This window comes from Coturnix japonica, chromosome 5, assembly GCF_054131305.1.
Source record: "Coturnix japonica strain WE chromosome 5, WE-NBRP24, whole genome shotgun sequence".
NCBI classification, from domain to species: domain Eukaryota; kingdom Metazoa; phylum Chordata; class Aves; order Galliformes; family Phasianidae; genus Coturnix; species Coturnix japonica.
In genome coordinates, this window is record NC_140667.1 from 3,031,741 (window position 1) to 3,046,551 (window position 14,811).

The 14,811-nt window shown below is 37.9% G+C and overlaps 1 protein-coding gene across 2 annotated transcripts in view; it reads right to left on the reverse strand.

The window, feature by feature from the left end:
- Window positions 1-14,811, reverse strand: part of LOC107314249 (leucine zipper protein 2-like) — a 92,368-nt gene that overhangs the window by 28,469 nt on the left and 49,088 nt on the right. For both annotated transcript variants that reach the window (XM_015863321.3, XM_085549853.1), the window contains exons 6-7: window positions 2,368-2,430; window positions 548-610 (exon numbers count right to left, since the gene is read on the reverse strand). In XM_015863321.3, the coding sequence (XP_015718807.2) occupies window positions 548-610; window positions 2,368-2,430 (126 nt within the window). The remainder of the gene's footprint in view (window positions 1-547; window positions 611-2,367; window positions 2,431-14,811) is intronic.

The following is a 14,811-nucleotide window of genomic DNA, read 5'->3' on the forward strand; positions in this document are numbered from 1 at the left end:
CACTGAATTTAGCTACCTTTTAAGTAAATCTAGCTCTAAGCACTTGGAGGATAACTACTTAGCCCCATCATTTATGCAGGAAATGAAAGCACTACTCAATTAGCAGCCAAGATCAGCCTGTGTAGTATAAAATGCATCACAGAATCTATGGAATAGGGCAATATATTTTGGTTCCCGGCAAGGAACTAGAATGTTGCTTTATCTCAGCACACAAACAGATACACATAAACTATTTTACACTACTGTATATTTTGAAATATACTGCACACAAATTTAGGCTTTGAAACTTTTCTTCTTCGATCCAGAAAGCAATTTAAATTAAAAAAGAGCAAATTTAAAAAACCACAAACCAACACTACAGAAAACAGCATTTCTGAAATTACATTCTGGTATTATTCTTGTCTTTGGTGTTTTCAGCTCTTCTCAGTATAAAGAGAAGTAAATGATTCCTTAAAAATATAGCAATAAATGCAGTTATGCTCACAGATGACTTCAACATTACAGCAACTCCAGTAGCTTAGCTAAGCTATGTTGAAAGAAAACTCACCTTGAAAATCAAATCTTTTTTGCCATAACGAAGTTCTTTCAGCTGGGCTTGGATCTTTTTTGACTGAAAGTGAGGATAATACAATCAGTGGGTTTGGCTTTTTCTCTCAAATATTTATTTTTAAGATGGCAAGTTCTGAGAACATGAAAGCGTAACTGGAGGCATCACCTTCAAAACAATCTTCAGAGCAGAATGAAACTATCTGCACGCACTTTGCAAGAGAGGAATGAAGCACGAGCTTCCTGTTAGGCAATTCTAGCCATCAATAAAGTTTGATCCCATTATTAAAAGAATACTGATTTCACGTAGTTATAAATGCTTGAACCTAGTTAAAGAGCAGCAAATACACTGCATTTCTCTGGCCTCTACCACCTAACTCTGGCAAAATGACAATAAATAAATAAATAGATGGTCCTGTAGTAGCATTTTTGCTTATTCTAATGGCGCTATCCAACTTTAGATCCATAAATTTGTCAGGATGATTCATCAAGCCTAAAAATTTTAAGGTTTAAAATACACTTGCAATCTGTTGTGTTGAATACTGGTGAGCTAAGGTTTGGTTTCCTGAAATCCTCTGACAGCAATGGTTGTTGTGCAACAAGAAATTTCCATTTAATTTTAGACTTCACCATTACTCTTAAAGACATGCCGTAAATAATAAATCATATGTGAAAATATCTAAAAGTTAATTACCTAACATTCGAGATGTTAATGCAACTAGGAAAAACAAATTCAAATAGGAAGTGTAAATAGCAAGCTGTGTTGAATGTTGCCAATTCTTTTAGTAGTAAGCAGGGAGCGAATTTATACTTGTACTCAAATACCCTGGCATGTTTGAAAACAACAGTGATGACAGAGGAAGGCAACAGATTCTGAAAAGCTAGAAAAAAGTATGCACTGTTGCTGACTGTTGAGGATATATCTGAAGCAATGATTGCAGACGTTCATCTGGGCTAACTAGCCAATACCAGTGGAAATCACTGCTTGGACCTCATAAGTTTAGCTGTCTAGGTACCAAAGTAAAGTCTCTGAAGAAAATGTGGCCCATCTTAACTATGACAATTTTAGTAAATAAGTTTTTTGCTTCTGTTCAGTTCTGGCAACATGAAATGGCCTTCACAGAAGTTATTTCTGCAGATGAAATCCAGGACTTAAGTCACATAAAAGAATAAGTAAGAATCATATGTAGAAATAACCACTGTCACAGAAAGGTAAATAGCTAAGGGGCTTGCTCCCATGAATACAGTTATTTGGGTATTTAGGGAAAACAGAAAACAGCATTTTTTTTTTTATCATCAACTATCTTTGCTAGGGTTTCTGTAGAGAAGATATTTTCTAATATGATGCTTCCCTTGAAGTAATAAAATGACATAAGGATCAATAGTAATAAATATTTTGTGTTCCTATGAATTACTTCCAAAAGGCATTTAGTGATTCCTCTTATTCTAGGCATGAAGACCAGGGAAATAAAATCAGCTTAACAGACATTATAGAGCAAAATGTATACATAAAGAGCTCCAAATATGTGAAATAACCATTCCCAAACTTTATTAGTCTAAAACTTGAGTTTGCAGCTTGCTAGCATATTCCAATTTCCCTTAGTATAGTCACAGAAATGACTATGGAGGAGTGCTTTATAAACAGAATGGTGGAGATGGGTTGATGCTTGCACTTGATGATTTCAGAGATCTTTTCCAACCTTAATGATTCCATGATCATGCATGTATAATATGTAATCTATGGCAGAATCTCATTGCAAAGGACTGACATGAGATTCTTTTGGGTACACTGACTTTGAAATAGAGAGAAACCTTTCTTACCTCTTCTGCGTGAATACCACAAAGTTTGTTTCCTGACAGCAGCTTGTTTTTGAGGCTTTTGTTCTGAGGAAAGAAATTGTATTACAGAGATTTAGTGACATCTTAAAGGGTTAATTTGAATGCTTTATCTATGTTACTACACCAGTTTTATATTATATATGGACAACACCTTCAAGTCATTGGAAATGACAAAAATAAAAAGATACAGTAGCTGCATCATAGCACGATATCCTCTCTTAAAAGTTCCGAAAGCCTACAACTTTGCATTAAAACAGGCTTTTTCAGGAAGCGGAAATCACATAGAAAACTTCCAAGCCACAAACAATTTAGACTGGATGTACTTAGCTAAAAAGGTAAGAAAAAAAGAACCCTTAATCTCCACCTGTTGTCAGGAGCATGGCTCAATATCACTTTGAGTAAATCACTGTAACAATTGAGTATGAAGGTCAAGGATGTCAACACTCAGCCAAAGTGATGAAATGCATGGGGACTTGCCATTAAAATTCACAACTTAAAATAGTACTTTTAAAGTCCAGCTAGCTGTATTGTGACCTCTTGGGGTTCTTATTCATGTAGAAGTTTCCAGTATTTTTCTTCTTATTTTCTGGAGAAAAAGTATATATAAACATAATCCTTGACAGCATGAATGAACATGCTGCCATTAGATAAAAATGGTGATTCAACTCAGAATATCCATTCAAATTCAGGTCTATTCAGTTCAGATGTTCTCAAGTTTCAACATGTTTTCTTAGGAAATGATAGGGTAGCTCCAGATGAGCACCTTATTGCACTATTGCACCAAAAGAAGCAGATAGAAGGTGATTAAAAGTAAGCCAAAAAGATCTTTAGAACTTTACTGATGACAGGTGACAGGATAAGGGGAAATGGCCTTGAGTTGTGCCAAGGTAAGTTCAGGTTGGGTATCAGGATACTCATCACAGAGTGGTTAAACACTGGAATAGGCTTTCCAGGGGGGTGGTTGAGACACCATCCCTGGATGTGGCGCTCAGGGAAAGGATTTAGCAGAGGGCTGTTAGAATTAGGCTAGTATGGTTAGGTCGTGTTTGGACTTGATGATCTTGTAGGTCTTTTCCAACCTGAGCAATTCTATGATTCTGTGATCAATCCTGTTCCAATAACTGGTCTGTTGACAAGAAAGCAAAAACTAGGGCTACTAGAAAGCAGGCAGAAGTTAAGTTTCAAACATTTATTTTCAAGTACTTTAATGGAAAAGGCCTTTGACATTTCAAGTTTAAAAACGGATATATTTAAAGAATGAATTAAGTGAATTAAAGAAGTTCTTAACAGCCTCTCTTAAAATGATTTACAGTAATGATTTTAATTAGACATGAGCTTTTAGATTTACAGAAAGAATACCACTATATTCCAACGAAGCCAGTAGCTTAATGTATTTAAACAACTTGAAAAGCTTACAGCCCAAACTGTTCGCTGTAGTGTTTGCAGTCAATCATATCATTAAGCCAAGTAATGGTGGTATTTAATTCTTCACTAAATTTGCACCAGCAGTTTCAGTGCATCCCTAAATCCAGGTGCAGAAACCTGCTGCCTGTTGTTTCTTCACATGCAGTTGGATGTATATAAGCACAAGAACTGGTAGAACCGTGTAAGACAGTTTTCTGTCTTATTCGTGGGTAGATTTGTCAGTCTCTGTGCACACCTTTTCTTCTCCACTCATACTGATGTCACATTCATATATTTTGTTTACGCACTGATGTTAGTTTCAAAACATGACATCAGGCTTAATGAAAGCCAACATCTTTTTATGAACATAGCGAGTAAGCCTATTGTTAGGTTGCCTGAAAATCCCCACCAGGTGACTGATGTGAAAGCAGATAGAAAAAGCTGTAGGAACACCTGCTTTGACACCGTGCTTTTGGAACTGCTAGGAAAAATATAACCTTTCTCTCTGGGTAGAGGGGCATAAAGGATCAGTCAGTTGAGTTGGAAAAGTCCATCAGTATCATCATCATAGTATCATAGTCTTGTGCGGATTGGAAGGGACCTTAGAGATCATCAAGTCCAAGCCCCCGGGATTCGAGCCTCTGTGTAGCAGAGCAGCACTTCTACCACTTGTGCCACAGGGGGGATTCAAACCCAGGGCCTCCAGTGTTGCAACGTGGCATTCCTACCACTTGTGCCACCGGGGCACACAATATCATCAAGTCCAACCGTCAACCTACCCAGTCCCATCACTAAACCACATATCTCTATTCCAAACGTCTGAAAATAACTCCTTCATTTCTCTCTTTTATCCTCCTCAATAAAACATCAGCAGTGAAGCAAAACAGTGATTGAACACCTGAAGAGACGTGTATATTTTCACTAAAGCAGCAAACCCTAACAATATAGACTCAGCACATCACCCCTCTGAAGGAAAAATAGAACAATATTCACATCTAAGAATCCTTAGGAAATTATTTAAAGCAAGATGCAAACAGTCTTTTCATTCCTGAGGATATTACTACCTTGCACATCATTAACACGCAGGTCTCTTTATCTCTCTTCATCAACTTAACCCTACAATATCAATGCATAATGGCTGAAAAGTGTGATAAGATTTCTTTTGGTACCATGTTTCTTTTTTGATTTCCATCATCCTGTTAGAAGACTTCAGAGATTTAAACAGCAAAGCACAAACTAAGCACTCAGAAGAAACACTTTTGCAGTGGCAATATTTATTCCTTCCTTTTCTGCCAACTCATATTTTTAAAATCATCATACAGTTTATATTGTGTTTTTCACAATATATTCTCCTTATTGAACACAAATAGTAAGTACCTCATGAGACAAGCACTGTCATTTATAGGCATTGTTATACCTGACAAATCACACACCTGCATCCATTTTAAAGGGATTTATCATCGTATTAAGTCTGTACATGTTTGAGTATTATCTGGTATAAGCTATAGCTGATCTACAGAAGGATAAAGTTATACCACCTATGGAAAGTACACAGATCTTCAGATGTCTTTCCTTGAAAGACAAGCTATCTTCACCTCTGGCCATACAGAGGAGTGGCTTAATATTCTACTATTGATCTTTCCTGATCTGTAACATCTGTGTTACCTCTTTGAAATAGCATCAGGATCTACAGTTTCAGTCACTCTCTCATTTTATTTATTAGTTTAAGTTCCAGTTACACCGTATTCTATTGTTTTATCCTGAATTCCAATATATTCAGTAAATTAACTTTTCTCCTAAGATAATGATATGCCGCTGTTCTGTTTTTAGGCCCATCTCCCATATCCCTGCCCTTCCTGTTTTCCCAGGGCATGGGTACATGGATCTCCTGCCCTATTACTCACAAAACTGGGCTGAAACAGCCCATAAACTGTTGACAACCCCTCCTCTTTTCAGACCAGTGGGCCTGCTGTCCTCCTGTTATGGACACAGATATACGTAGAGATAACTCCATGACAATCACACAGATCAAACCATGCTAAGCTCCTGCTAGCCAACATTCTTCCTCCTTGCAGCATTTTTCTATTATGGACATCCTATAAAAAGCCATTGACAAAAGTAACAACAAAACCACTCCAGCAAAAAAAACAAAAAAAAAACCTGGGCTGTATTCAGTGAGACTGCCAGGGCCAATTGCCAAGATGAAAACTGCTTTCCATTTCCCGTTAAACAAAAGCTGCTCACTGAGCCCTTTAGAGGGAAAACCACAAGGCAGCATCCGACCAAAATTAAATATCTCGACTTAAAAATGTACTGGTACCCATTTTTGCTTTGGATATTAGCTTTACATTTCAAGGTGATGAAAAAGTGTTTTATATAGCATGAAACAATGTGAGAGCTTTAATCCCAGCAGGGTTGACTCAGCTCTTCATCTTTCTAAGACAGATAAATTGAGTTTCCCGCACTCTACTGTCTGAGGATTTTCAGATATGACCTTATACACCACCATTCTACATTTACTTTTTTCCTCTAGAATTTCCACTCAAGGACGTAAAAAGCAACCTATGAAAATAGCCTATCTGAGCTTTATCAAGGAGTTTTGTGTTGGGTGGTGTGGGACCAAGTAGAACTGCTTAGAAGCATGCTGTTCCTATAATTCCCCAAGCATGTGGAAGAATTACAGTCACCAATCATCCTCCTAGTGACAGGAGCAAAGGTTTGAGTAGTCAATAAGTGTTGTGTCCAGCCTTATGAAAACATGTCCTCTACCACATAAGCAATTCCTCATATCTGAGGCACATTTCCTGCTCTTGTGCCCCCTATAATACCATTGCATATGTATACCACTGCAAAACTGAAAATAACTGCCTTCTATCTGCACTTTACCAGCTCTCTAACATTCACCAGGTAACACCAATAATTTTAGGCAACTGCTTCTATGCGCACTGTTGCTACTCCAGTTTTGACTTTGGTGAAATTTGAAGGCGCGCATCACCTTCGAGTTTCTCTCTTAATGTATTTGTTTTGCACTAATATAGTAGTATAAAGGTTTTCTGCAGAACTCTTAGCCATAACCACAACCATAGCCAGGATGCAGAGTTGTGACTACAACCATAGCTCTGCATCATCACTGTGGCATCTGGGAGCACTTGGGAACATAGTGGGACAGTACATATTTGAATGTTTTCATGTTTCCACACAAACTTCAAGCTACTAGAAAAAAAGCTTATTCCCACGAGAAGTAATGGTTTAAGTGGCATTTATGTCTGTAAAGAGCATATCATTCATCACCTGAAGTTAAAATAATCACTTAATAGCCTCATAGGAAGGTTCAGTTGCCATTTTCAGTGATACTAGTACTTGCATCACTGAATTGCCTGAATAACCAACTGCAGACCAAATCCTAGTCATCACTCATTGACAAGAACTGGAGAACTACTATTAAGTAATGTATTAAAACTATTACTTGTACTATACTTGAAGATAAAAGGTTTTGTTTTATTCACTCCTTAAAGCCTATATTTTCAATTGCATGACTCTAAATGCTTGCTACCAGCTATCATCTAAGATAAGTCTCATTTCCTGTTGACCCTTAAAATTAAAATCACTTCAACAGTGATGCTAGTTCAGATTTCCATGAACACAGATATTTGGAAGTAATCCCATTCCTACTTTCATCAGGTGGACTTTAGAATCATTAACATGACCAGTAAACATCTCATCCTCCTCTGTGATCACCTTCATGTACACATACACACACACACACACACACACACACACACAGAGGTAATATATCTTCAAACAGATTCCTTCCTGCAAAAGGAAGTTTATGGTACACTGTGATTTCTCTAATTCTTAGGAGCTTGCTTCACCCTTCCTTAATCCTGACATAGTTTTCAATTACACCTTTCCGGTCATTTCAGGTGGACTTTCCTTATGGGAAAGAATAGGCCATTTCATGGAGTGGCTTGGGTTGGATGGGACCTCTAAGATCATCCAGTTCCAATCCCTGTGCCATGGGCAGGGTTGCCAATGTCTAGATCAGGCTGCCCAGGAACCCGTCAGCTGTTCTAATTAAAAGCACAGCAGCACATTGAACACAGTGTGAACACTGAACACATTTTACAGAATGTCTATCTGAAATGAGGGGTAACTGCCTATGCCATGAAGTATTATCTACAGCAGAACCCTGACAACTCTTTGATCTCTCCCTTTGGTAAAGTTGGCTGAGTGCCTCAGGGATACTCCGTGGGATATCAGGTTGATATTTGTGAACAGAAGGGCGAAAAGAAGCTAAAACCTTTGACAGCTCTATAAAGATAAGATGACAAAGATGAGAATTCTGACCACAAAAATAAACTAAATACAATTTCTGACTTCCAAAGAACTAGGCTCACTCTCATTGCAAGAGGGAAGGGTCACAGTGGTCACACTCAGCCCTACAGCCTTCCTTTTCCTTCTGTACCAGCAGCAGGAGATGGAATGCTGCATTATGCACATATTAGATCCTTGCACATTTGCATCCCAGAATTGTCAACACCTGTCTTAAAACATAAATGACATAGATACGAAAGGAGAAGGGCAGGAGATGAATAAGGAATGCATGTACTGTGTTCTCCATGGAGTCATATCAGTCAGGTTTGCTTTAATATTAATAGGCTCTGTCTCACGAATTCTCAGCAGCAGTGTCCTGAGTCTTGTTGTTACCGAACTTTTAGCCAATATATTAAATTTTTAAAGCTAGCAGCCTGCAAGTGGAATCTAAAAATACTGAAGGTAAGCATCTGTTTTAGAGAAGTCACCACAGTATCTTTCAGTGGGAAATAGATAACCCTGGGGCAGTTCTACTGAATTGATTCACAAATTAAACACCATTTCCATCATGCTGTGCCCACTCAATACAAGAGCCTAGATAATATGCATTAGTTAAATAACTTCTTTGCCTCTGTCCTGAAATGGTCTATCCTCGCTTAAAGAATACAAAGTGGTTTTTGCAAGATCATCAAGTCCAGCCCTAACCCAACCATGCCCACTAACAGTGCCCCTCAGTGTCACATCTCCAGTGTTCTTCAACACTTCCAGGGACCAATGACTCTGTCATTCCTGTGGGGAAACCTTGTCCAACTCTCCACATTCTTGTACATTCAAAACATCAGAGGTGCAACCACCCATCAGACACATCAGGTGCAACATAAGCAGTACCTAAGCTTCCAGTTAGCATGAGATCTCTCCAGCCTTTAAGTGGCCAGGTTGCATTAGTAGGGTAACAGTACTCCCTGTAACCAGTGTAAAGTAGATCAGTAAACAGCTCAGTTTCTAATGAAAATGTAGGCATAGGACAGTTTGTATAGATTAAGGTATTTTGATAGCCCCTGATCCACATGTAGCTGTTTCATCTCTCCCTAAATGGAAAAGTAGTATGGGGTTGTGGTTTGACAGCCGTTAACAGACTAGCTAGTTTCCTGGTGTCATCCTTTACCTGAGGACCCAAGAAGACAGCATCTCTAAGATGGTCTGTTCAGCATATTGGGTGTTCAGTTCCCTGTAGGGAGGAATCACCTACAACAAAAACCCATCTCTTCTTCAACAATGTAGTCTTGATGTTGAGGGAAAGCTTTTTGTGGTTTGGTTTCATTAGGTTATTTAGAACGAGTGCTGGCTATCCACATCAAGTACACCACAACAGGGTGTTTGGTGAAAAAGCATGCATAATACCAAATAAAGCTAAGATCAAAAGGTGTTGGGCAGTAATTAGTTTGTCTAGTGATTTAAGAACAATTCATAACAGGTTTATCATGCCATTCACATTACTGGGAATGCCAACAGTTCATGAAAAGATAGGGGATACTCACTGTTAAACTGTCCATAGTTATAAATCCTAATTATCAGCCATAGTACTTAGACAAAGCTTGTTTGGCCACAAGCTTTGCTTTACTTAAGTGAGTGGCTGTCACATTTTGGAGCTTTTGGATTCCAGCAGCAGAATCATGATGTAGAATTGAAGTAAAGAAAGGGTAAAGTAAGGCACAAAGCAATCAGCAGCGTGAACGAGTCCAATGAAGAGGAACTGCCAAGTGAGGCATTGCCATCCATGCTGCAGCACACACATCCAACTCTGAGCCAATTCTGGTATTATGGCTTTATCAGGTTAGAGAATCAGAATGTGTATTTTAGGGAGCCTGATGCAACGCTCAGCTGATCAAATTGAATCTAATTGTTCACATACTTCACTAAGTTCTGCAGGGACTTGAGCTGGCTGAATCATCCCTGCTGAGGCCTGGAAGCAGAAGAGGTGTAGAGCTGCAGATTGGATTAGTGGTTTGTTAATAATATTTGTTTGAAGCCAGTGTTTGTAGGTGGTATTCATAACAAAATGAAGCCCACTTCCTGAGATTTAAAATAAATTAAGAAAGGACAACAACAGAAGCATTTACACTTACCTATTCATCAGTCATTAAATCAATACATTTATGTGCTTTAAAACCTTTGTTAGATTTATACAAAGCAAAAGGCTTAAGCTTTATATAAGACATGCTTCTCAATCTCAACCACCTACCAATCAGTAAAAATAATTTGCCTTTAAGCAAATCATCTTGAATTCTCTCCAGAAATAATGTGGTCCTGCACACAAAGTTGCAGAGACCAATGGCACATCCCATTACAGCGTGGAACATGCTGTCACACCTGTAAGTGTTACCGTGTAAAAAACACTATTTCAAAGCCAATTGAACAAAACAAAATGTATGTAATCAAACATACAGAAATATGAACTAGGCTGAGAAATACAGACTGTAAGCTACCACTGACAATAGCAGAATACAGCCCCAAAAGTCAAGGTAAAACTAAGTTTTTGTTTCGTTCCTTTTAATAATGGCAGAACCATTTCTATTTAAAAGGCCAGATTGACTAGAAGGAAATAAAACACTTTTCAGTGGAAATAAGTGTGGAACATCTAATGATTATAAATCATTAATTTCAAGATACAGAGTAATTTAACATCACCTATTGAGCTTAAACCACCATAAAAATTAGCTATTATTTGCTAACACACGATGCATGAAATCCTTAGCCCAGCAAGCACTACTGAACTGATGTTTTTTCAGACAGCAAACACTGTGCAGAGAATATGAGGAGGAGTCAGTGCCACTCAAATACTACAAACTGCACATACACATTTGGCTCTTTCAAATGTAAATAACTTGGAGACTTTCCCAAATGACAAAAACAGGAGTTGGCAACAGTCACTGTGAATCTGCATCAAGACAGAACGATGTACAATGTCTTTTTCACATGAGCAAACATCTGCATTTTTAGGGTAGCAGACTAGGTCTGCTTTTTGCTGGCTGCTATGGCAGAAAGCTCAAGAAACTCTATTCTCCCTTTTGCAATGACAGAAAAACAGTCACCCTCCATGCAACTAGCTACAGTGAGAAGAGCCAATTCAATGAGCTAATCCTAATGTATTGTCAAAATTATGCTTAAAAGGAGCAACATGAAGCCTAAAATCAAATAAATGGAGGAAAGGCTGCAGAGAATACCAACGAGGTATACTTAACAGATAGCTCCAGTTCCACAATCTTTCCTCCTAATACTCAAAGTTCAGTACGATCAAACTCAACGTTTAAATGCAAAGTGCTTAGCATTGGCCAAAATAAACACACTGAGGCTCACAATTGTAATGCATGAATGCACAGCATGAGAACATTCTTAATAACACCAATTATACTATTGGGAAATCAGGAAAAAAGCCTGCTCAAATATGTTCTCCTTTCTGACTCTATAACACAGATCAATTGAGATATCTCCAGCATAGCAAGCACTGGATTTAATACAGACAATATAGGGGAATTAACCTCAGAAAGGTAATCAAATTCATTTTCCTCTGTGTCTACCAAACAACTTTAAGGGACTATGCAGGTTGGCTGATGAAACACAATAATCAGACAGGGCTTTTGTTGGTGTTCATTTGTTCTTGGCTTTTTTTTCAAGTATTCAAGTATTTATTTGATAGAACAAAACACTACTTAGACATCCTTACCCATAAAGGAATACTGAGATAAGACATGATATTACAGAATAACATTAGCATCACTTGATTTAAATACTTTTTGCTTAATGGGCATTTCCACATTTGTTACTTCGCGCATGGCATAATAAAAGCCTAGATTATTTAAAAACACTAATAATCCAATAATTACAGCAAATAACCCAATAATAACAGCCAACTGGCTGTTTAAAACATTTGCACTTACAAAAACTGGAATTGAATTCTGCAGTGCTGAAGATACATTGCATAGGAAATGTTATAGGCAAATGATAAATGGGCGCAATTATTATAATGGATACACTAAAGCCATTTTGTGGCAGTTTAATGAAAACTATTTTAAGATTATGGTTAAATATAAGCTTAAGATCAACACTTAAATGGCATCTAAATGAAACCAATGCAATTCATTTGACTTATAATGCTTAAAATTACTACCAAATCATAGAATGGCTTGGGTTGGAAGAGATGTCGAGGATCATCAGGTTCCAACCCCTCTGCTTCAGGCAGAATTGCCCATCACTAAATCAAGTACTAGATCATATTGCCCTGGGCCCCACTAAACCAGTCCTTAAATACCCCCAAGGCATCCACAGCCTCTCTGGGCAGCCTGTTCCACCACCTCACCACCCACTCTGTGAAAAACTTCCCAATGACATCAGATCTTAATCTTTCCTCCTTTGGTTTAAAACCATTCCCCTTTATCCTGTCACCATCTGCCCATGTAAAGAGATTATTTCCCTCCTTATTTATCACCTCCCTTTAAAAATCAGAAGGCTGCAATGAGGTTTCCCTACAGCCTGGAACAAGCCAACCTCCTTCAGTCTATCTGCATAGGAGAGGCGTTCCAGCCATTTATCACCTTTGTGGTGGTGAGGAATTTTATTTGGAGTTTTTGGTGTTTTGTTTTTTTTCCTGGAATAGTCCTACCTTGAATTACAGTCAAGTACTTTGTTATCTTTATTATTTCACATTCTTTGAACGTCTCTATATAATTGGAATGATCAGTCCAAATATTGCATTTCATTTGATCAAATTAAGACCAGAGTGTAACGAGTCTCAGGAGAGTACTATAATCTTGATCATGTCACAAGCTATCAAACCTCAGTTTAAAAATACCTCACATTAAAAAGTTGAAATTTTCCAACTAAACTTGATATTGATTAAGATTAAAAGCTGCAAAACAAGAGCAGTCCAGTTTCATTTAAACCACTGAATAATAGAAATTGTTTTTCAAAGTCACTTTCTGCTCCCTCAAACTCAGCAAATAAGCTCATCTGTATTCAACAGTATGATTATAAAGAAAATGCAAACACTAAACCCTACACCTGGAGATCTGATAAATATTTATGTTTTGTCTAAAGGAAAGGGGGAGGAAAATGGAGGAGGCCAGGCTCTTCTTGGTGGTGTGTTGCCATAGGACAAGGAGCAATGACCTAAAACTTGAACACATGAAATTCTGTACCAACATGCAGAAGAACTTCTTTACATTAAGGTTGACTGAAACAGGTTGCCCAGAGAGGTTGTGGTGTCTCCTTCTATGAGATATTCAAGATCCGTCTGAATGCTTACCTGCGCAACCTATTGTGCTTCAGCAGGAGGTTGGACTTAACGATCTCCTGAGGTCCCTTCCAATCCCTGCAACTCTTTGATTTTGTGATTCTCCCTCTAAATCAAAGGAATTTCTGTATATTATACCACCGCTTGATTCATTTAGGTTTATTCTGCCGTTTTGCTTTTCTTCTGACTTCCTACTGATTTTCATGGAAATCTATTCATAACTGTGATATTCCTGCTAACTCGTCCTGTAGTCAGAGCTTTTTAGCCTCTGAATACCCTCATCCTAGGACAGGATTATTGCATGTCAGGTGCTGTGTAGCTTTATCAAGCAACGTTCTAAATAAACAACCCAACCATATCTTAACGCCACACATGCACTTAAAAATTCATTGTTGCTTCCTTTTCAGTGATCTTTCCACAAAGTGATTTTAACATCACCGCACTAAAAGCCAACTTTTCCACTCGTCTGCATAACATGAATAAATTAGATCAAAACATCTCTTTTTTTTTTTTTTTTTTTCCTGCTCTGCAAAATTTGCACTTGCTTCAGGAAAAGTTTTATATTGATTATGAAATTTCATCCACGCTTAAAGTTCTCTAGAGTTTGGCTGTGAGCTGCTTTGCCTTTGAGATTTCTAATGCAGGAAAGCAGTGGTCTGGATAATACCAACATTCACAAAATTCTCTTCACAAGTTCGAGCCAAAGATTTTAACTAGAATTCAGTGCTGCCCACATTGCCCGGTGAAGCTGCCTTCCTGAAATAAGTGAAATAATGTCACCAAGTCCTTAATGTCATACATGCTGAACAGTGAGATGAAATGGAATATCAGACAAACCCAGCATCTCCCTGACCCCAAGGGCCTAAACAATGTGATCTTTAGAAAAGCTTACCTTAAACGCTATCATATTATGCACTATCAATAAACAGAAGCTCTAATTACTGATATACCTTTCCTACAAATGAAATGAAGGTGCAGATGGGAAATGACTCTCTTCTCTGCAGACAGTATATTGCCAGAAATGACAAACAAAAAAAACTAAGCTTCAGGGATAAAAATGCTGTCATGCAGTCTTGATGCTAGGCAGGCACAACAAAAATAAAGAAAGCAAACATTTTGGAAAGTTAATGAAGGAGGATAACAGAAATAAAAGCACTTGGCAAACTGAGTAAAGACATCAGAAGGACTTCAGCAAGGTTACGGAAAGTACACTGCTATGACTTTCAGTGCTACAGCTAATTTAAAAGACAACATAAAAACAATATGGGACAAATTCCAAGCAGGCAGCCAAGGCATCGTGACTAAGCACAAGATGAAAAGAGAGCCATAATAGGTGCACATCTCATTTTTCATCTTCATATTGATGAAAGATATATTTTACCTAAATATTTACACTTGAGTGTTTTGAAGTTCATGGC